Source organism: Ictidomys tridecemlineatus, chromosome 11 (genome assembly GCF_052094955.1).
Source record: "Ictidomys tridecemlineatus isolate mIctTri1 chromosome 11, mIctTri1.hap1, whole genome shotgun sequence".
NCBI classification, from domain to species: domain Eukaryota; kingdom Metazoa; phylum Chordata; class Mammalia; order Rodentia; family Sciuridae; genus Ictidomys; species Ictidomys tridecemlineatus.
Genome location: NC_135487.1, coordinates 7483924 through 7503021, shown reverse-complemented (window position 1 = coordinate 7503021; position 19098 = coordinate 7483924). Strand labels below are relative to the sequence as shown.

The 19098-nt window shown below is 61.9% G+C and overlaps 3 protein-coding genes across 12 annotated transcripts; 1 reads left to right on the top strand and 2 right to left on the bottom strand.

Annotated features, from left to right (window-relative positions):
• Window positions 1-112: 112 nt before the first annotated feature.
• Fbxo6 (F-box protein 6) lies at window positions 113-7780 on the bottom strand. 4 transcript variants are annotated; one of them, XM_078025284.1, is made up of 6 exons: window positions 7642-7780; window positions 3965-4259; window positions 2244-2370; window positions 1658-1753; window positions 657-792; window positions 113-527 (listed from the first exon to the last, which is right to left on the bottom strand). In XM_078025284.1, exons 2-6 carry the CDS (start codon window positions 4227-4229, stop codon window positions 324-326), a joined length of 828 nt encoding a protein of 275 aa, XP_077881410.1. In that variant the 5' UTR covers window positions 4230-4259; window positions 7642-7780; the 3' UTR covers window positions 113-323. The 4 variants fall into 4 exon arrangements, with proteins under 4 accessions (XP_077881410.1, XP_005317513.2, XP_077881408.1 ...); XM_005317456.5 differs by lacking the exon at window positions 7642-7780 and adding an exon at window positions 6033-6161; XM_078025282.1 differs by lacking the exon at window positions 7642-7780 and adding an exon at window positions 5703-5930.
• Fbxo44 (F-box protein 44) lies at window positions 6824-12536 on the bottom strand. Of its 7 annotated transcripts, none has more exons than XM_078025287.1 (7): window positions 11969-12096; window positions 10748-11034; window positions 9308-9434; window positions 9103-9198; window positions 8862-8997; window positions 7642-7820; window positions 6824-7279 (listed from the first exon to the last, which is right to left on the bottom strand). In XM_078025287.1, the coding sequence occupies exons 2-6, from the start codon at window positions 11010-11012 to the stop codon at window positions 7677-7679; spliced, it is 768 nt and encodes a 255-aa protein (XP_077881413.1). In that variant the 5' UTR covers window positions 11013-11034; window positions 11969-12096; the 3' UTR covers window positions 6824-7279; window positions 7642-7676. The 7 variants fall into 7 exon arrangements, with proteins under 7 accessions (XP_077881413.1, XP_005317511.1, XP_077881414.1 ...); XM_040287924.2 differs by lacking the exons at window positions 6824-7279; window positions 11969-12096 and adding exons at window positions 7908-8069; window positions 12405-12536 and having other exon boundaries at window positions 7602-7820; XM_040287922.2 differs by lacking the exon at window positions 6824-7279 and adding an exon at window positions 7908-8069 and having other exon boundaries at window positions 7602-7820.
• Window positions 12531-17402, top strand: Fbxo2 (F-box protein 2). The gene is made up of 6 exons (XM_005317453.5): window positions 12531-12666; window positions 15259-15618; window positions 16004-16133; window positions 16201-16296; window positions 16699-16834; window positions 16965-17402. Exons 1-6 carry the CDS (start codon window positions 12645-12647, stop codon window positions 17097-17099), a joined length of 879 nt encoding a protein of 292 aa, XP_005317510.1. The 5' UTR covers window positions 12531-12644; the 3' UTR covers window positions 17100-17402.
• The last annotated feature ends 1696 nt before the right edge of the window (window positions 17403-19098 follow it).

The following is a 19098-nucleotide window of genomic DNA, read 5'->3' as shown; positions in this document are numbered from 1 at the left end:
TGACTGGGCTGTCACTAACTAGAGCAGGGACAAGTGCAGCGAGCCAGCCTGGGCTGCTTCTCTGTCGGGGTGCCAGCACCCCACCCCACCTGTGAACTCAAGCCCAGGCTGGTTTTACTGGAAACATTTATTTTGACAAAACATCAGCACTGTGTGACCGTCTGCCCAAGGCTGGAACTGGGGCTGGAGCTCCGGGGCAGGGACCTCACTGCGCACTACAGGCTCAGCTCTTGCCTCCCTTTGTCCTGGACAGAAGATGGACGGATGGCTGCAGATGACCGCAGGCTGTCCTCTGGCCCATGGAGATGAAATGGGAAGGACCACTAGGAAGCCTCCCCCTGGCCCTGCAGTGTCTCAGGCAGAGCCCCGGAGGGAGCCGGGCTCCTGCTGGTCTTGGGGCTGATGATGATGCTGCTGTTGGTGACACGAGGCCCATACCAGCCTGCCCAGAACTGGGTGTCCTTGCCCCCATGCTGGAACAGGATGTGGCGGACGCCTGGAGGGTAGTCGGAGAAGGTGTGGGAGACCTGGGAGAGGAGGTAGCCACGGTTACTGGGGCGGGGATGAAGAGGGGTGACCCTCCTCCAGCCAGGTCCCGCCCCTGTTTGTTGCCATCCTGGTGCTGGGAGAAGGGTGGGCAGCAGGTGAGGCCTCACCTCTGTCCACGTAGCGTCGTTCCACTGATGGATGGTCACGGGTGGAGGCTCGAAGGAGGCCAAGACGATGTAGTCGGCGGAGGCCAGCTGCACCCGGATGTGGTAGGAGCAGCCACAGTCGGCCCTGGCAGCGAACCTGGGTGGGGTTGGGGGGTTCGGCTTCCATCAAGAGCCACTGAAGGCTGCCCCAGGGGCAGGGGCAGGCCAAGCCCAGGACCTGAGCTTGCTCCCTCTGCCAGCTGCTCTGCCCAGGAGGCCCAGCTGGCCTTGGCACTCCCTGTGCCCTGGGGTGCAGTCTATCCATGGGGAGCCTTAGTTACCCCATTTGAGAAAACGGGCAACCTTGGAGCATTCTACTAAAGATCTGACCCCAAAACAAAAAGGTCCTCTACAGAGACCAAGGCCCCATCTGTCTAAGCTGTGTCACCTATGTCACAGTGGCCCAGAACATTCAAGTTGGGGACCTGTGTGGTGGGGGCTGGCAGAGCTCACCTCTCCTCAGTTCAGCCACCCTTCAAACATCACCCCTTCTCTCTCAGAGGTGGCCCTGGGACCTGCTGGACCTGGTGCATGGCCCAAGCCAGTGCCAGTGCCTCACAGTTCTGTGTGGGCAGGAGCCCGGGCAAGTGCCGTGGGATGGGCGGGTGCAGCCGGTGGCAGAGCAGGTGCAGAGCATGCCTGAGGCCGAGCCCTGTCCCCAAAGCCGTAAATTCAGAGAGCTGTGGGTGACCAGGGAGAAAGTGTGTGGAGGTGCCCACAGAATCCTGCTGCTCCCAGACCTTAGTGACTATTTTCATCCATAGGCCTCAGTCTCCCATCTGCAAACGGGCCAACGTGTCCTGCTGACTACATCAGGGAGGGGGACTGGGTGCTGGGTCCCTAGCCCCCAGGATGCTGGTGGGACGGCAGGGGCGCTCACAGTAGGCTCTCTGACCCAGAGACTATGGCAGGAGGGAGGGAGAGGGTGCACAGCGGGGACACTGGCCGTGGGCCCCACTCACCAGTCCTTCACCACGATTTCAGGCCGGAATGTGTCCAGCAGCTCCTCCCAGTAGCCCTCAGCCTTGAGGTCCACCAGCTGGGACTTGAGGCACATGCTGAGGGGCAAAGGGCAAGGCTGTCACACCCAGATGTGCTATGCGGGACTCTGGGCCCAGTGAGGTGGCCCAGGAACCCAGGGGCTGCTCTCAACCGCTGCAGGACTCCAGCGTCCACTCCGGGGCAGACCCATGGGAAACAACATGTAGTTGATGTGACCGGCTTGGGCCTAGGCAGCATCTGATCCCAGTTGAAAGGCCCAGTCTCCTGGTGGCTGTGGAGGGCCTTCTGTGACTCCACTCCTAGATCAGGACCGCCCGCCCGCAGACACCCTGCCTTACCCTACTGCCCCGTGAACTCCTGGCGGCCTGAAACTCCTCTCCCCCTGCCTGGACATGCAGCTTACTGGCTCCAGGAAGCTGTGGGCTCTGAATGTGTCTGGGAACTGCCTCCCCCAAGCTTCCCGAGGCCCTCGGGTAGGCCTGAGGTTTGCAAAGGTGTCCTGTCCTCAGCCCTCAACCCAAGCCTGCTGGCTTCAGCCCGTCTTACCCGTAGGAGGTGACAAAGTACTTCTTGACTTGGGGGTCAGGAAAATCTGTGCCATGCTCTCCAGGGAGGCTCTCCACCTTCCAGTGGTCCCCCCCATTGGAGTCGATTCGCCAAGACCCCATATCCTCTAGGAGAAAGGGAACTGGGGTGAGATCCCTGCGGAAAGCTGAAGCCCACCTTCCCCAGCTGGCCGGCTCTCAGGCCAGTGACACTGCAGCCAGGGTCAGTCCCCCACCAGCTGAAGAGCATCTCACCTGTGCCTCGGGGCCCCCAGTACATTCCCACCTGGGTCCCCGTGCTGGCCTCTGGCCTGGACTCATTCCCTCCCGCTCTGTTCTAATCTGGCTTGGCTCCTAAGGTGCAATTCAGTTCTTAAAATTAAATCTCAAAAGAGCCTGTGAGAGTGCTTGGTCCCCAGGACTGATGTGAGTTCCATCAATGCACACCACTCACTTGACCACTGGCCTCCCCTGACGTCCAGGTGGAAGAGGACGTCAATTAACTGCATAACCACAATCCGGGAGGACTGGCTGGAGGGTTTCAGGGAACCTGTTATTCCAATATGACTCTACCCGTGGCAAGAGTGGCCAGTGGGGACAGGCACCCTGGGCTGGTGGCTGCAGGAACCCTGTGTTCAAGGACCTCCATCGGGTGGGCTCAGCAGGTGCTGGGCACCTCCTCCTCACACTGAGCTCAGAGGAGCTGAGCAGGCGACAGTGCCCCAAGCAGAGAACCAAGAGAGTAATGCAGAACCACGGGGGCTATGCTGGTCTGAGCTTAGGCTCAGGGAAGATCCAGCCAAGCCTGGGGTGACTGCTGCCAGACGCAGGCCCAGCCCCACGCTCTGGGAGGCCCCATTGGCGAGTGGGCAGCTCGACGGGCAGCTTATGGACAGAATCTGGAGCAAGCAGGAAGAAGGCTGGGCACTGGCAGTGGGCCTCTGAGAGGGCCTGAGCCTTTTTTAGTCAGGACTGGACCTAAAGACTGCCAGTTCCAGATCTCAGGGCAAGTCATCTCAGGGCCCACAGCCCCCGCCTAGCAAATGGAGCTGCCCTCAAGGTCAATGAGGACGAAGAGAAAACCAGTGGAAAATGACCTAAGTGCCCGGATGAGGCCTCTTAATCGCCACTGTGTCCTGAAAGGAGCCTGGTGCTCTGGGCATGGTAGGTGCTAAGTGAAGGAAGGAGGAAACAGACACAAGAAACCCTCCTGGAAAACAAATGTACTACAGGCTACACGACGGTCCCAAACTATGACTGGAGTCACCTCTGGGTCCTCACTCTTTCCAGAGGAAGGTTACCACGTCTGGAATATCCTCAGACAAGTGCCGGGCGCAGAGAAGGCCCTGGAGAGCAAGGCAGCTTGTGCTGAGCTAAGGGGACAGGCAGATCTGCAGCGTGTTCATCCAGCAAACACCTCTGGGCACCTGCCACGCGACAGCATCTTTGTGGGCACTGTACAGTGGCTCATTAGGGCCTCTGGAACTTCAAGTTTGTACCAGAGGGGAGAAAACTGTAGCGTGAACAGTGCTGCTATGGGGCGGTAAACGGTAGGCAATAGGTGGGAGGCACTGTGTTTAGATGTGAGGTCAGGGCAGGTCTGTGAACTGAGACCTGAAGAATGGAGAGGAGCCAAAGGTGTTAGGGGACTGGAATAGCAAGTGCAAGGGCCCTGAGGTTCAGAAAAGCCAAGGAGCCAGCGCCGTGGTAGCCCCAGCCCACCTTCAGCACATGGGTTGCGTAGGAGGTTCCTGCGGAGGCTGCACAGAAAGTAGAAGATCTTCCAGTCGGCCACGGGCTGGTCCCAGTCCTCTGTGACAAAGCCCTCGCGCAGGCATTTGCGCTTCCAGAGGGTCACTACGTCGATGAGGTCTCGCCAGAGGCTGCAGACAGGCCGGCAGTGCAGCAGCAGCTGGCGGGCAGGCACGTGTGTGAACAGCTCCAGCAGGATGTTCTCGGGCAGCTCGTTGATGCTGACCAGGGCCATGGCGGTGGAGGGTAGTGTGCACACAAGGGCCTGCAGGGGACAGTGGTGATGAGCCCAGAGCAGCCAGGTGGACCCCGAGATCCAAAGGACTGGCTCTTCTCCACTCCTGTTTCCTCTTTTGTGAAAACAAGGCATTAGGGAGCATTCCCAGGGTCTTCCCACTGCACAGGGGTGGTCCCATTTACACACATTAGGAAGAGTAAATAAAAGTAATTAAGATTTTAGGCACAGAGCAGGGCACAGCAGCCCACCCGGATGGCCCCAGCTACTTGGCTTCAAAGGCTGAGGCAGGAGGACAACAACCCCAGGAGTTCAAGATCAGCCTGGGCCAGGTAGTGACTTGTAGCTCAAAAAAAAAAGATTATTTTCAAACCTCAACTAAAAAATAATTGTTCAATTCTGAAGCCAGGTGCCTGGGTGACCTGTCCTAAGATTTTGCTGGGGCCACCTGTTGTATGCAGGTTCTGCGAGGGTTTCGTGATGGTCCTGCACTACTGTGAATTCGGAATATAGAAATCCAGCTTCCAGCCGCTGACTAATGTTCCTGGGGAGGGGCTGCTGCTGCAAACAGCTTCCCTTTCCCAAACCGCTCCCTTTGGCCTGGAATTCAGATGAGGAAACACACCCGGAGCGACCCTGCAGCGGTGGCTGGGCTGCCTTGGTGTGTCTGGCCAGGCCACTGGGAAATCTGTAGCCTGGGGGCTCCGGTGGGTGAGGGCAGGCTCTGCACTGTCACTCTGATGAGCCTGGTCTGCTGACATCTGGGGACAGAGTTCTCCGACCACGGATCAGAAGAGAAACTCGCTGGCCTCTTCTGATTTGGCACAGACGTGGCCAAAAGAGCTGCCTGGTCTTGTGAAACTCCCATCCCAGATTGCGGAGGGATGCGCACCCTGGCTCCTGGGGGAGCAGCATTTCAGTGGGCGGGGAACAAACTACAGCAGACAAGGTGCCGGTGCCTTGTGTGAAAAGCCCTGGCAGAAAATCTCCACCAGGCCGGCACGGTGGCCAGCTCTTCCCACCCCGGGCTTGAAACTGCGCAACGTCAACTTCAAAATGCCCCCAACTTCTAAAAGCACCAAACGAGCGCCAGGCGGGGGCGCCCTGGAGCGCGCGGCGCCGGGTCGGTCTCGGGCTTCGGTGGCGCTCTGCCCCGCCTCCGAGTCCCCCTCCAAGTCCCCGGCCACCCGCCCCGCGGGGCGGTTCCGAGGTCGCCGCGGCGTTTCCCGTGCGCACTCGCGACGGCCAGGACGCCGCCTCCGGGGCGGGCTCCCAGGTGCTCGCAGCGCCCGCGCTCCCCGCGCCCCTCTCCCGCGGCGCCGGGCGGGGAGGGCCGACCGCGGTGGGTCCAGTTGCCGTCCGCGCGCCGGGGCGCCGCCGAGGGACCCGCCCCGCCCGCGCCCCCTCCCCGGCCGGCGTCCGCGGGCTCGGTGGCCGCCTGGTGCCCTCCCGCGCGCGCCGCCCCTTCCTGACCCGTCCCCCTGGGCCGCGACCTGGGCGCGGGGCCACCCGGCGGCGGCAGCTCCGGTCAGCCTGGGGCCTGCGCCTTGCCGGCGCCGTCCGCTCTCGCCCCGCCCCGTCCGCCCGCGTCACGCGCCGCGCTCGGGCCGCCGCCCGCCAGCCCGAAGAGGAGCCTGGGGTCCCCGGGGCCCGCTGCGCCACCCGGAGGCGCTCGGCGAAGACCATCCTGGCGTCTCGCGGTCGGGGTGGGCGCCGCGCCTCCCGGGATCTCGCGGCTGCCGGCGTTTCCCGAGCCTGAGTCTCCCTCTCCAGGCGGTGGGCAGCTCGGCAGCCGGCACCCACCTCTTCCCCGCTTCCTCCTTCTGCAGGGGAAGCCCAGTCGGCCTGGTCTCGGTCCTGTCCCGCGCTGGCCACGCCTTAGACTTCTTTTCACCTGTTTACCGCACACGGTTGGAGGTGGGGCCAGTTCTAAGCACTGGATTCGTGGCCCCCTCCCCGGAGGGCCAGAGCTGACATTTTGGGTTTGGGCTGGGCTTTTCGTAGGCCTCAGCTGATGCAAAGATAAAAACCTCTTGTGTGTGTGGTTTTTTGTTTTTCCTTCGTTGTTAATTCACAACAATTTATCAAGCACCCGTTTCAGACGGCGGCTGAGAGGGTTGCGCAGGCTGAGCACCCCATGAGGGCTGGCCCAGCAGCATCGCTCCAGTCAGGGCTGCGCCTTCTCCATGGAAGGTGTCTTTCCGCTTTGACCCACCTAGCATGGTCCCAATTAACTCATAAGTGAGTGTCATAAATTTAACAAGTACTTACTAAGCACCTCCCTGTATGCCAAGCACAACTTCAAATGCTCTGGCCTCATCCAGTGTCAACAGTGGCACTGCTCCCAGCAGCAGGTGTGCGAGGGCTGCCCAGAGAAGCCCACCCGCGGGCCCAGGCCTGTGGACGCTGTGGTGCCCAAGGCTGCGGGAGTGCAGTCTGTTGAGGGATCTGCCCCACGACCGGCCTGTGAGGAGCTGATTCCAGAAATGTCAACCCCTCTCTACTCTGGACGGAAGCCACACTAGAGCCTCTGCAGGTCCAGGCAGGGCACCCAAGAAGTTTGTCTTTCCCTCCAGAAGCCACAGGGCACAGGCTGGCTGGAACACTTTTATTCGGCAGCATGCGGCAGGCAAGGTCAGGAGGACACTGCTGTCCTGGTGGGGCACGGCTGGGGTGGGTTTACTTTGGGGGGGTAGTGCTGGGCTGGAATGATTTCCAAGCTGTAGGGAGCGTAACCAGGGCTGGAGGTGGACAGCTGGTCCCTGAAAACCATCTACCCTACTCATCCAAGGTTCGTGTGTCCCAGCCTTGCCCCCTGAGTCACCCTGTCCCCCAGGACCCACCTGGCTGCAGGGCTTCGGTGATGGTAAGGGCAGCCCACACCCGCCTGCAGCCACCCTACCTGGGGCCTGGCTTGTCACCTCAGACCAGGTCAGAGCCTGGGGCCGAGCCACCTCTGGTGAGCAGGCAGAGTGAGGGTCGGGGTGGCCACAGGGCAGAAGTGGCTGGCAGAGCCTGCCTCTGCTTCTCAGACCTGTCATCTTTCAGATCTGTCATTGTGAACGGCTGTCACATATGTGACAGGTGTCTTGCCTGCTCCTGCTCCAAAGACCCCCAAAGGACCCAGGGAGAAAGGGCCAGGGCGAGGTACAGGCAGACGTGGCCCGGCGTCCCCGCTGGAGACCCCTGTCCAGGAAGCCTGGGGATCCCTCTCCCTGCCCTCAGGCTCCGTCTCTGGGAGGGGCCCAGTTAGGCCTCAGCGGGGAGCGGGCCCCCCAGCATGGGACAGCTGCCCAAATCCAGAGGCTCCTCAGAGAAGAGGTGAGTGGGGGCAGGGACACACTGAAAGGCTGGGGACACCTGGCTTCCGCCTCCCCTTCCCAAACTCAGCCCTCCTCTGACAGCGGTTTACCAGTCAGGGTTCAGTTGATGGGGGGCCAGGGGGCGTCAGGGCAGCGGGGGCCCGATGGTGATGCTGCTGTTGGTGACCCTCGGGCCGTACCAGCCGGCCCAGTAGTGGGTGTCCACGCCGCCGTGCTGAAACCAGATGTAGCGGACGCCGGGAGGGTAGTTGGAGAAGGTGTGGGAGACCTGGGGTGGGGCAGGCAGAGGGAGGCCAGAGGTCAGGGCCAGCCCCCGCTCTGTGCCTGGGGCAGAGGGCCTCTCTCTGTGACTTGCCTTCCTCCTCTGTCAAACAGCAAAATCCCGCCCAGGCCACTGGGCCCAAAGGACCTGACAGTGTGGGCGCATGGCCAGGCTGAAAAGCACACGATGCTGGGGCTGGGCCGGGGGCTCAGGGCAGAGCGCTCGCCGAGCGTGTGTGAGGCGCTGGGTTCCATCCTCAGCACCAGTAAAATAAAAAAGTAAAGTGATAAAAACAGTAAGAATTAACACTGCAGCCCTTCAGCCGCCCGGGAGCGGCTCCTCCTAGGGGCCCCTGGCTGGCCTGGCGCACGGGCAGCGCGGACAGCATTCCTAGCACTGCAGCGAGCTCCCGGGACCCAGCAACAGCCTGTAGGACCACGGCCCGGCTCTGTCCATCACGTGACTGGAACAGCCGTGCCGGTCACATGGTGACAGCAGGGTGGAAGGCTGAGTGGCAGTGACAGACAGAGGCTGGTGAAGCCTAAGGACTCTGTACCTGGCTGCTTCAGAGGGCCTGGGCTTGTCTAGGTGACCCAGGTGCCCGTCTAGGCCCAGGTGCTGCTCAGCTCACCCCGGGACTGTGTCCAGGTAAACGCACGCAAGCCGAGCAGGACGGGGGACCCTCAGGACCCTGAGTGGAGACCTGTGCTCGTGGACATAAAACGGGGTCAGAGCCCGAGGAATCAAGAAGGCCCGGTTACGCTGCTGTGAGCGGGGACCCTCTGCGGTCACAGCTGAGAGCGGTCATCTGTGGCAGCCCTTCTGGGCAGTTTGATCTCGTGTCTTTCTGTCTCTCCCCAGTGCCAGCCAGTGCTGCACTGGGAGCTGCCCCTGCCCAGCTTGCTGTCTGAGGGCCCCTGGTCACTGACTTCCTCCTCTTCTGAGGGAAGACTAGTCCAGGCGGCAGAGGGGCCCAGGTGGGAGGCCGCTGGCTCTGAGCCCGGCAGTGGGAGCCCTGGGCCCACCCCTGCCCTCCAGGCCACGCACCTCCCTCCATCGGGCGTCGCTCTTCTGCTGGATCATCACTGGGTCTGGCTGGAAGGTCCCCAGAGGGGCGTGCGCGGAGGACAGGAGCTGGACGCACAGCTGGTACTTGGACCCGCAGTCTGGCCTGGCTGCGAACCTGTGGGCAGAGGGAGGCCCATGAGGGCCTGGGAGAGTGGGGGCAGGGTGGGGGTGGGGCGCCGGAGTGGCAGGCCCCACCCAGACCCTCGCCCCGGGCACTCACCAGTCCTTGACCTGGATGTCCGGGCGGGTGGTGTCCATCAGCTCCTCCCAATACCCTTCAGCCTTGAGGTCCACCACCTGGGACTTGAGGCAGGTGCTGGGGGCGGTGGAGGGTGGGACGGGGCTGGGACTATCCCTCCCAGGGGCGGGAGAGACCCCAGGGTGAAGTGACTTGGGCTCCCCCCGCCCGAGACCCCCGATCTTACTAATAAGAAGTCACGAAGTATTTCTTGACCTGGTCATTGGGGAACTCCTTCCGTTGGTCTTTGGAAAGGTCCTCCACCTTCCACTCATCGCCTCCGTTCACATCCAGGCTCCAGAACTCAAAGCCCTCTGTGGGAAAGCCGAGTTCACCACGCAGGGAAGACAGTGGCCACCTGCTCCCCAGGCCCTTCCTCCCCACTCTTCTCCCAGGGTCTCAGCAGCCCCTGCAGCCCCGTGCTGTGGGTCACTGCAGATCAATATTGTCCATCACAGGTGCTTCCTGCGTCCGAGTCTAGGTAAGTGATTTCCATTGAGAGTCCCGGGCAAAACCCACCAGACCCCTTCTGTGTCAAGGGCCACACAGACCCTGGTCTCAGACAAGCTCTAACAATACTAGGCTGTGTGATCTCAGACAAGTTACTTTCCCTCTCTGAGCTTTAGTCATCTCTGTAAACTGCAGTCAAGAATGCGAAGACACTGGGTGCAGTGGCACACGCCTGTAATCCCAGTGGTTCAGGAGGCTGAGGCAGGAGGATTATGAGTTCAAAGCCAGCCTCAGCAACTTAGTGAGGCCCTAAGCAACTCAGCAAGACCCTGTCTCTAAATAAAATAGAAAAAAGAGCTGGGATGTTGCTCAGTGGGTGAGTGTCCCTGGGTTCAACTCAGGTACCCCCCCCAAAAAAAAGGGGGATGGGACGAGAAGCGTCTCCTGCAGAGTGGCACATATTTAGCTTTTGGGGCCCTGTGCCATTTCTGTCACACAGGGGTTTTTTTCTTGCTTCCTTTTTTTTTTTTTTTTTTAAATAATCTTTGTAAAATGTAAGGTTTCTCTTCACTCCTTGGCCACATCTGGTTCAAAGGCCATGTTTTGCCAAACACTGGTCAAGAAGAACGTGCTGGGAGGGCAGGAGCACAGCTGGCAGCAGCTGTTTTGTCAACACTTGACACTAGAATTTGACCATGGAACAGACCACAAGGTCGCCATCCCACCCAAGTCCGCACGACAAGTTACAAGGTGACGAAGGAAGGAGGGGGTGGCTGTGGAAGCCTTGTTTTGCCTGTGGGGGCACCACGCTGGAAAGACTGGGTATCCCCTCTGCTATAAGCAGAAGCCCATGTCCTCTAGGGCAGTCCTAGGAGTCCCAGGCTAGAGTCTGAAAATGAGGTCCAAAAAATGTGCCTCCAACTTATGTCTTGGGCACAATCAGTCCCCACTGGACAACAGTTCCCTTCCTAGGGAAGGTCACTGGAGAAATAATTGTGAGAGTCGAATAAGACACAGCATCCTTGGCCTCAGTCTGTCCACCTGAAAAATGGGTGCATGGACGGTGCCCACCTCTAAGGGTTATCGTGAGAACATAAAAGGACTTAGCTACAGGAAGTGGTCGGTATGTGTCAGCTGCCTCCGTGTGTGTTGGGGCACGCAGACCCCTCTCACCCACCTTCAGCACACGGGTTGTGCAGGAGGTTCCTGTGGAGGCTACGGAGGAAGTAGAAGATCTTCCAGTCCGCCACAGGCTGGTCCCAGTCCTCGGTGATGAAGCCCTCGCGCAGGCACTTGCGCTTCCAGAGGGTCACCAGGTCGATGAGGTCTCGCCAGAGGCTGCAGACCAGGCGGCAGCGCAGCAGCAGCTGGCGGGCAGGCACATGGGTGAACAGCTCCAGCAGGATGTTCTCGGGCAGCTCGTTGATGTTGCCCACGGCCATGGCGGGAGCTTCTGCACACCCCCTGTGGTTATTGAAAAGCCGCACTACAGACCTGGCCCTCTCCCCAGAACCCGCTATTTGCAGCACCCAGTAGTGGTGGAGGTTCCCATCCCGGCTGTCATTGACTGTGTCAGGAAAGTCACTGTGCCTGTCTGAACTTCAGTCTCCTCCTCTAAATTTGGCCAAGAACAGTCCTTCCTTCCAGGGGTCATGGGCAGTCTAAGAAGCATGGGACACAGCAGGTGCTCAACACAAGGTGGGCTCTGTTTTTTTTCACTGACACCTCAGAACCACCTCTAGGGAGACTAGGGAGGTCCAGAGAGGTTGAAGAACTGCCCAAGGTCACGCAGACAGGGGCAGAGGGGAGAAGGAGGGGAGAAGGAGCCCGGTCCTTTCTGATTCTAGGCCTTTTTCAATAGGCCCGTCTTAAGAGGAGGAATAACAGTGCCCAGCGCAGGGCACCTGAGCCTGTCCAGGTCTTCTTCATCCTCTCCCTCTCCAGAGGAGAGGAGGGGGCAACGCTGGAGGGCGCTGGGGATATAAATCACTGTCCTCACAAGGTCCAATGGGCTCGGCGACTTTCCCAAGATCACAGAGAAAAGCCCTGCCCAGCTGGGACTGGAGAGGGTGGGCCAAGGGCCAGGGCCCTGCCCACCTCCCCGCCCCCACCCCATGGCTAGGCTCAGCCCCAGCCCCCCAGCGCGACTGTGGCGCCCCATTCCCACCAAAGTCGGGACCGGACCTCAGCGCGTCGATGGCGACCTCAGCTCGCGCTCCCGGCCCTGTCCCGGTGGGCAGCCGCCCTGCGGCGCCGGGACAAACCCCGCGGCCTGGGCCTGGTCGGCGCCGAGCCTCCCCGGGCGCACTGCGGCGCAGCGAGAGCCACGGAACCCACAGCCTGGCGCCCACGGCCGCGCCCCCTCCCCACGGCTCTCCGCGTCCCCACCGCGGGTCACCTGCGCTGGTTGGCCGCTACGCGATCCCGCTCGGCCTCCGGGGCTGCGCAGCCTGGGCCTGCGGTCGCCGAGGATGCCGCCCCGCCCGCAGCCCCGCCCACACAAGTCCCGCCTCCACCAGGCCACGCCCCGTCCCCTCCAGACCACGCCCCGCTCCCGCCAGGCCCCGCCCCGCCCCTGCTCCCCTTCTCTCCGTGCTCCTCTCCCCTCCCCTCCCCGCGCCGCTCCAGCCGGGGACGCGCCCCGCCGCCGCGTAGGAAAATTACCTGCGCGGGGCGGAAGGAGCCTCCCACCCCCAACTCCGCCCGGGCCGCGCGCCCCGCAGGACCAGGCTCGCCCTGCCCCCTCGCCGCCTCGTCCCGCTGCCACCACAGGGGCGAGCTGCGCGACACCCCACCTTGGACCCCCATCCCCCAATCAAAAAACCGACTCTGACCTTTGCCGGCCTCCCGGGTCCACCGAGGAACCCGCAGCCTCAGGCCTCCGGCCCCGACGCGGGGACTGCGGGGCGGCCGGGCGCCCGGCCAAAGGCGGGGCGGGGCGAGCGCGGGGACCTTTAAGAGGCGCTGCCGCCCGGGCGCCCCGGTCTCGAGCGCGGCTGGACTCCTCGCCGCCGCCGGGAGACTCGGCACCCGCAGCGCTCCGGCTCCTCCTCCCGCGACCGCGCTCCGCAGCGATGGACGGAGACGGAGACCCAGGTAGCCGCCGCCTGGACCCGCTCGCTCCAGCCCGGGAGGGGAGACAGGGCAGGCGGGCGAGTGCCCCCGAAGGTCCGGCGCGCAAAGTTTCACGCAAGCAAAGCCCTTGGAACAGCCAGAGGCGGGAGGCCTTGAGGAGCGCTAGGCAGGGAGGGAGGACTGCTGGGTTCCCAAACTGGCATTGGACTCCCCCGTTCCGCCTGCTTCCTGAGGGTTTGTGGGGCTGGGGGCTTCTGGGCGGAGGAGCCCCCAAGCCTTTTTCTTCCATCAACTTCTTCCGTTTGTCCGCTCTGGCCCGTCAGCTGCCTGGACCCTACGGGTTTCTTGGGGTTTCTAGCCGCTCCCCACCCATTTCAGTCTTCCCCTGGGGCTCCCTCTGGGTGGCAGGAGGAACTGAGGGACCGCTCCCCAACCTAAGGTCCTCCAGATGCCCAGTCATCTTTGCTGGCACCCAAGACCCTCCCCCATTCCTCAGCTTCCTGTTGGGCCTGTAGGGGTCGCCTGCTGAGTCAGGGTGGGGACAAGACCTCCCTGCAGTTTGCCCTCACCCAATTCCTCACCTCGCGGGTGGCTTTGGCAGGCATGAACCCATGCACACCCAGGTGGCCAGGCCCCCTCTCCTGGCTCTGAAATTCCAGCTCCTGCATCCCCCTCCCAATCTGTGCCCCCCCCCCCCCCATGTCACACTCTTTACCAGGCCTGGGCCTGGCTTTTCCCAGGGCCCAGTTATTCCTGTGGACTCCAGGGCCCCATCCAGGTGAGTGAATCAGCTTGGAAGCAGCTTCCAGGCCCAGATAACTTTCCTCCAGCAACAATGTGAGGAGCTGTGTGAGCGAGGGTGGGGGTAGGGGGCTGTAATCAGATCCGTGGCCTCAGTGCCAGGCCAGGGGGCCAGGAGAGAGGACGGGGCAAGGTGCACCTTTCGGGGGAGCATCAGGTGTCCACTGGGGCCAGGGCAGGGCAGGTGTGTGTGTGGAGAGCTGAGGACACTGGGCCCAGCTCCCCAGAGAGCTGCGGGCAGCAGAATGGCCAGGCATTTTCCTTTCTGCAGTGTGACCTGGAGAAGCTGCTCAGCCTCTCTGGGCCTCAGTTTTCTCTTTGCCAAAGGGAAGGGGTGAACCCATATATCATTAAAATGTGATCTCAAAATGCTAATCACGGAGAAAGGGCAGCAGTTAGTAAGGTTCACTGAGTTCCTGGGGCCTTACTGTGCGCACTGAGCTCTGAAAAGGAGGTCAGCCGGAGCTGGAGGTGATGGTGACATCAGACTTGGGTCTAGGCTCTGCTACCTGTCCCTTCCCCCACCGCCACCTTGGCTTTCCAAGGCCCAACCTTCAGGAACTCCCCATCTTAGTTCTGAGTGTGGTGGCCTCCCCGCAACTAGCTGTCCCTCCTCCAGAGCTCCTGGGCACTGCATCTGCTTCCTCAAGGCTCCCATGGGCCAGCAGAGGTGGGCTGGGATCCAAGAGATGGTCCAGCCGGCCACTGCTGACATCTGCCCTCTGCCTCCAGTTCACAATGTCCTCCCCTGCTCCTTGGGGGATTTGACCATCAGCACCATCAGGATGGCCGTTTCCAGATGAGAAATGAGGGTCAGGGATGGAAAAAGAACGGTGACAAAAACTTCCTTTCCCAAGCCCCTAGAACATTTTCTTGTATGATATACTATTTCCCACCCCCAAGTCACTCAGCAGTGGCTGGTTGGGGGCAGTGGGTCTCCAGCCCCTAATCTTCAGGTCTAATATTTCCTATCCTAATATTACCTTTAGCAGGTCACTTCGCATCTCTGAGCCTGATCGTTCTCACTTGGAAAATCAAAACCACAACTGTGCCTAAAAAATAACCCAACACATTATTTTGTTGGAACAGTGTGGTCAAAGGTGGCTCTAGAGCCAGAGTGGGCTCCAACACAGGTCCAGCTACTCATTAGCTGTGGATCACTGCTCTGTGCCGCAGTTTCCTCATCAATGAAATAGGGGCAGCCATAGGCTCAAGATTCTGCTGATTCTAGAATAATTGAAACGTTCTAAAACTGCACTTGACGTTTGCTAAGTGCCTGATAAACACAAGCTCCTGAGAGCACCAGGCAGGATCCTGTCTCCCAGAACTGATTCGGGTGAAGTCGGTCTAGTGCAGAAAAAGTTCATCAAGTCATCATACCCCAAGCAAAAGCTAGGAAGCCCTGGGAGGCCTCTGAACTTGGGCTGTGAGAGAATGTACTAAGGGGAAGTTCCGAAGGCTTCCAGGAGGAGGGGAGGGGAGCAGGGGTCCTGGAGGGTGTTTAGGAGGACTGAAGGGATTGCTCTGGGACAATGCTATCCATGGCAGCCATCAATTACGGTAGGATGGCTGCTGTCGTTTGTTCAAGGGTGGAGTTTCCCGCCAAGCAGGGGGAAAAGACCAATGTGGCAATTATTCAGACCTACGGGACCCATCTTAGTTCTGCACCCTTGGGCTTCCTCCCTGTGCCTCGGTCTGGAGTCCCAGAAACTCTGTCCCCAGCTGTGGTTGCCCCAGGGTGGGTGGAGGGCCCATCTGGGGCGCGGAGGGGGGACTATCTGGAGGTCACAGCCGCCTCTCCCCTGGTCACAGAGAGCGTGGGCCAGCCGGAGGAGCAGCCGGAGGAGGCGTGTGCGGAGGCCGAGGAGGAGCAGCCCGGGGAGGAAGAGGCATCAGGCGAGGAGGAGGCGGCGGCGTACCTGGCGGAGCTGCCCGAGCCGCTGCTCCTGCGCGTGCTGGCCGCTCTGCCGGCCGCCGAGCTGGTGCAGGCCTGCCGCCTGGTGTGCCTGCGCTGGAAGGAGCTGGTGGACGGCGCCCCCCTGTGGCTGCTCAAGTGCCAGCAGGAGGGGCTGGTGCCCGAGGGTGGCGGCGACGACGAGCGAGACCACTGGCAGCAGTTCTACTTTCTGAGCAAGCGGCGGCGCAACCTGCTGCGCAACCCGTGCGGGGAAGGTGAGGGTGACGTCCCTGGCCCCGCGCCTGGGGAACCGGCAATCAGTGCCAGCCCCTCCTGCTGGCGCAGCGTCACATGAGATGAAGAGCTTGGCTTAGGGCCTAGCACCCAGCAGCCCCTGTTAGCACTATTACTGACAGCTCCCCGGCCACCTGCTCCTGGGGGGCCTCTTTCCCAGGGGGGGTGGGTGGGACTGGCCCTGTGGACAGCCATCCCAGGGGAGAATCAGGAAGTGCCCACCATGCCACCCCCCGTCGTCTGCACACTCCTGATTCCGTGAACGTACCTCGTTCACCCTGTCCCCCACTGTAGTGGTCAGAGCCAGATGTGCTGCAGCTTCAGCAGGCACTGGGTGACCAGGGTGGGGCTATCGTGTTCCTACAGAAGACTTGGAGGGCTGGTGCGACGTGGAGCACGGTGGGGACGGCTGGCGGGTGGAGGAGCTGCCTGGAGACAGTGGGGTGGAATTCAGCCACGATGAGAGCGTCAAGAAGTACTTCGCCTCCTCCTTTGAGTAAGAAGATGGTGTGGGGGAGGGCGGGTGTGGGGGCTCCTCTGTGTCCTAACCCCAGATCTTCCAGGTGGTGTCGCAAAGCACAAGTCATTGACCTGCAAGCTGAGGGCTACTGGGAGGAGCTGCTGGACACCACCCAGCCGGCCATCGTGGTGAAGGACTGGTGAGAGTCAGGGGGGACCTCTGGATTGGGATGGGGAGGGGAACGCCGAGGGGACACCACCTCTAGTGTTGTGATCCCGGGGGCCACAAGTCTGCAAGCGTTGACAGCTTCCAAGTTCTTAGGAAGGGGTGGAAAGCCATCTCGGCCTGAGTTTCGAATGTTGGCACAGGCAGGTCGATAGTCACCGTCTGAACAAAGTGACTCTGTGAGCTGGCTTTGGCCGAACTGGGGTTTAGTCCTTGTTTTGGATCTTGGGCCAGTTCCTTTCTCTGTTTGGCCTCGGTTTCCTCATCTGTGAAGTGGGTCGCTGGTCGCGGGGTAGGGGCCCTGGGCGCACAGGAGACCTCTGGGAGAAGGCGGGTCCCCAGCCGGGCCCAGCAGGCCTGGCGCTCTGTATGGCAGGTACTCGGGCCGCAGGGACGCGGGCTGCTTGTACGAGCTCACCGTGAGGCTGCTGTCGGAGCACGAGGACGTGCTGGCGGAGTTCAACAGCGGCCAGGTGGCGGTTCCCCCGGACAGTGAGGACGGCTGGATGGAGGTGAACTGGGCGCGGGCGCCTGGGCGGGCGCGGGCAGGCGCAAGGGCGCGCTCCTGCAACCGAGCTGCGGCTGCAGGCGGGTCGCCACGCGGGACCAGCCCTCGAGGCTGACGCCCTGCGTCCTCCCTAGATCTCCCACACCTTCACCGACTACGGACCAGGAGTCCGCTACGTCCGCTTCGAACACGGGGGACAGGACTCCGTCTATTGGAAGGGCTGGTTCGGGGCGCGAGTGACCAACAGCAGCGTGTGGGTGGAGCCCTGAGAGCCCCCTGCTGCTCCCAAGCCGCCCTGCCCCTCGGAGCGGAGGCCGGGGTGCACAAGCCTTAACTTAGTCGCCAGCACCTCGCCCAGCCGTGCCCACCTCGCCCCGCCGTGCGCGCCCCTCCGCTCCCAGCCCCACGCGGCGCCTTCGCTGGCTCACATTCGCTTCTGTCGGCGGCGGCTAGTCGTCGCCGGCCGCTTCTAGGGTGTAAGATCCGAGGGGCGCGGGCCTGCTGCTGAACCCGCACCCAGCACCGTGCCTGCCACAAAAGGGGGTGCAGAATAAATATGGTTTGTCCAAGGAGGGAATGAATGAACAGCGCATGAATGGGTTCCTCTCCCTGCCCGTCCTTCTCCATCTCCCGAGGCCCCGGCCCAGCTTGGAAAAATACTTGGTGGGGCTCCAGCTGCTCCGGTTTCCAGGGCTGCTATGGAGCCTGGGCAGAGTGGCCGGACAAAGGCGGAATTGTGAGGCTCAGGAGGTGGCGAGCTGGACCTGGCGCCTGACTGACACCCGAGCTGCCCAGAGGCCAGAACAGGGCCGGGGGGCTACCCTCCAGGCCTCTGTGGGCAAAGGATCATTCCTGGCCTTGCTGCACCCGCCCCTATGCCTTTTTGGAAGACAGGGTGGGCTCCCCTGGGCCCAGGGATAGAGGGGAGTGGCTGGGGGTGGGGAGGGTAGCCTGGCCTCCCTGCCCCTTCATGGCCTCTTCAAGCTGTCCTTTCTGGCCCAGTGTGGGACTGGACAGGAGTCATTAGTCCCTGGTCTCGTGGTCATTTTCCCAGCCCTGTCCTGGGGCTGGCTCCTGCCTCCCAATTGGGGGAGGAGCGGTATGAAGGGTGTGCTAGGCTGTGGATCCTGGCCCAGCCTCTGGATCCAGCCTCCCAGCAGCTCTTGAACCCAGTGACATCCAAGGGCAGTGGGTGACTGTCTGGGGCCAGTGCAGCCAGTAGCACCTTCTAGACCCCAAAGGTGGATGGGAGTTTCAGCTCCCTACTTGGGTGGAGGGCTGTGGTTCAGCTCTGCCTTGACCCTGAGCCTAGCGCCACCTGCTGGTCGGGGCATGCAGGGCTCCGGTTGGCTGGCAGCCATTGGCCTTGGGCTCAACTCACTGTCCCAATCCTGGAGCCCCAGCCTGGGCCAGGCCCTGAAGTTCAGACGTTCTGTTCCAGGAAGAACCAGCAACCTGGCAACATGGAAGATGGGCACTTGGGCAGGGATGTCAGCCTCAGGCTGAGAGGGGAGAAGGGCCTTGACCTCAGGGCCCAGGGGGAAGTGGAGCCCTTGGCCAAGGGAACCGCCATCCTGCCATCCTCGCGGAGGATCCCCAGGATGATAGGGAAGGCCCAGTCCACACCCTCCCGAGTTGCCAGTCACAAGGGTAGGGTCCTTGCCTGGGGCCCAGTGTGATGCAGGCGGGTGAAGGGAGACTCCCTGCGGTTAAATACACAGCAGCAGGCGAGGGGCACTTTGGGCACGAGCCCATGGGCCCTGGAGGAAGCTGTGCAGGCATGAGTGGCGGGGAGGCGGGGGTAGGGGCAGGTATGGGGGAGGGGCAGGAGTGTGGGAGGAGCTGCAGGGGGAGCCCCCGGAGCTGAGGGGCCCCTGTGCATCCAGGAGAGAGGCCCTGGGGGGCCCGGGGCTCTGGCTGGGGATGCAGCGGTGGGAGTTGGCCTGTGGCCTGCAACCAAAGCCAAGTGCACCCAGAGCAAGGGTGAAAGGAGGCGGGACAGGCCTGGGGTTGGGATGGATGATGGGCAGGAGGGGCGGGAGGGGCAGGCCCCACAAGGCCACCTCCAGCCAACTGCCTGGTCTTAGAGGAAGGAGTCAGAAGCCCACAGGAGCCCGAGGGGCGTGGAGGACGGGCTGTCGACCCCTGTCCATGAGTGGCGGTCACTGGAGGGACAGTTGGGTTCGACAGTGGCATTTAGTTCAGGGAGACCAGAGGTCTCAGGTGGCCTCTGCGCTGTCCAGAGGTTGGTGCTGCAGGGGAAGGTGG

Bases quoted from the DNA above. Each gene is read 5' to 3' on its own strand.
- Fbxo6 (XM_078025282.1), bottom strand. From the start codon at position 5,915: ATGGTCTTCGCCGAGCGCCTCCGGGTGGCGCAGCGGGCCCCGGGGACC. The intron at 2,371-3,964 runs GTGGGCTGGGGC...CCTTTCTCCTAG, and splicing joins ACGCAACCCATGTGCTGAAG to AGGATATGGGGTCTTGGCGA. The intron at 793-1,657 runs GTGAGTGGGGCC...AACCCCACCCAG, and splicing joins GAAATCGTGGTGAAGGACTG to GTTCGCTGCCAGGGCCGACT.
- Fbxo44 (XM_040287924.2), bottom strand. From the start codon at position 11,012: ATGGCCGTGGGCAACATCAACGAGCTGCCCGAGAACATCCTGCTGGAG. The intron at 9,199-9,307 runs GTAAGATCGGGG...CACCGCCCCCAG, and splicing joins TACTTCGTGACTTCTTATTA to CACCTGCCTCAAGTCCCAGG. The intron at 8,998-9,102 runs GTGAGTGCCCGG...CTCTGCCCACAG, and splicing joins GACATCCAGGTCAAGGACTG to GTTCGCAGCCAGGCCAGACT.
- Fbxo2 (XM_005317453.5), top strand. From the start codon at position 12,645: ATGGACGGAGACGGAGACCCAG. The intron at 12,667-15,258 runs GTAGCCGCCGCC...CCCTGGTCACAG, and splicing joins GGACGGAGACGGAGACCCAG to AGAGCGTGGGCCAGCCGGAG. The intron at 16,835-16,964 runs GTGAACTGGGCG...CGTCCTCCCTAG, and splicing joins GTGAGGACGGCTGGATGGAG to ATCTCCCACACCTTCACCGA.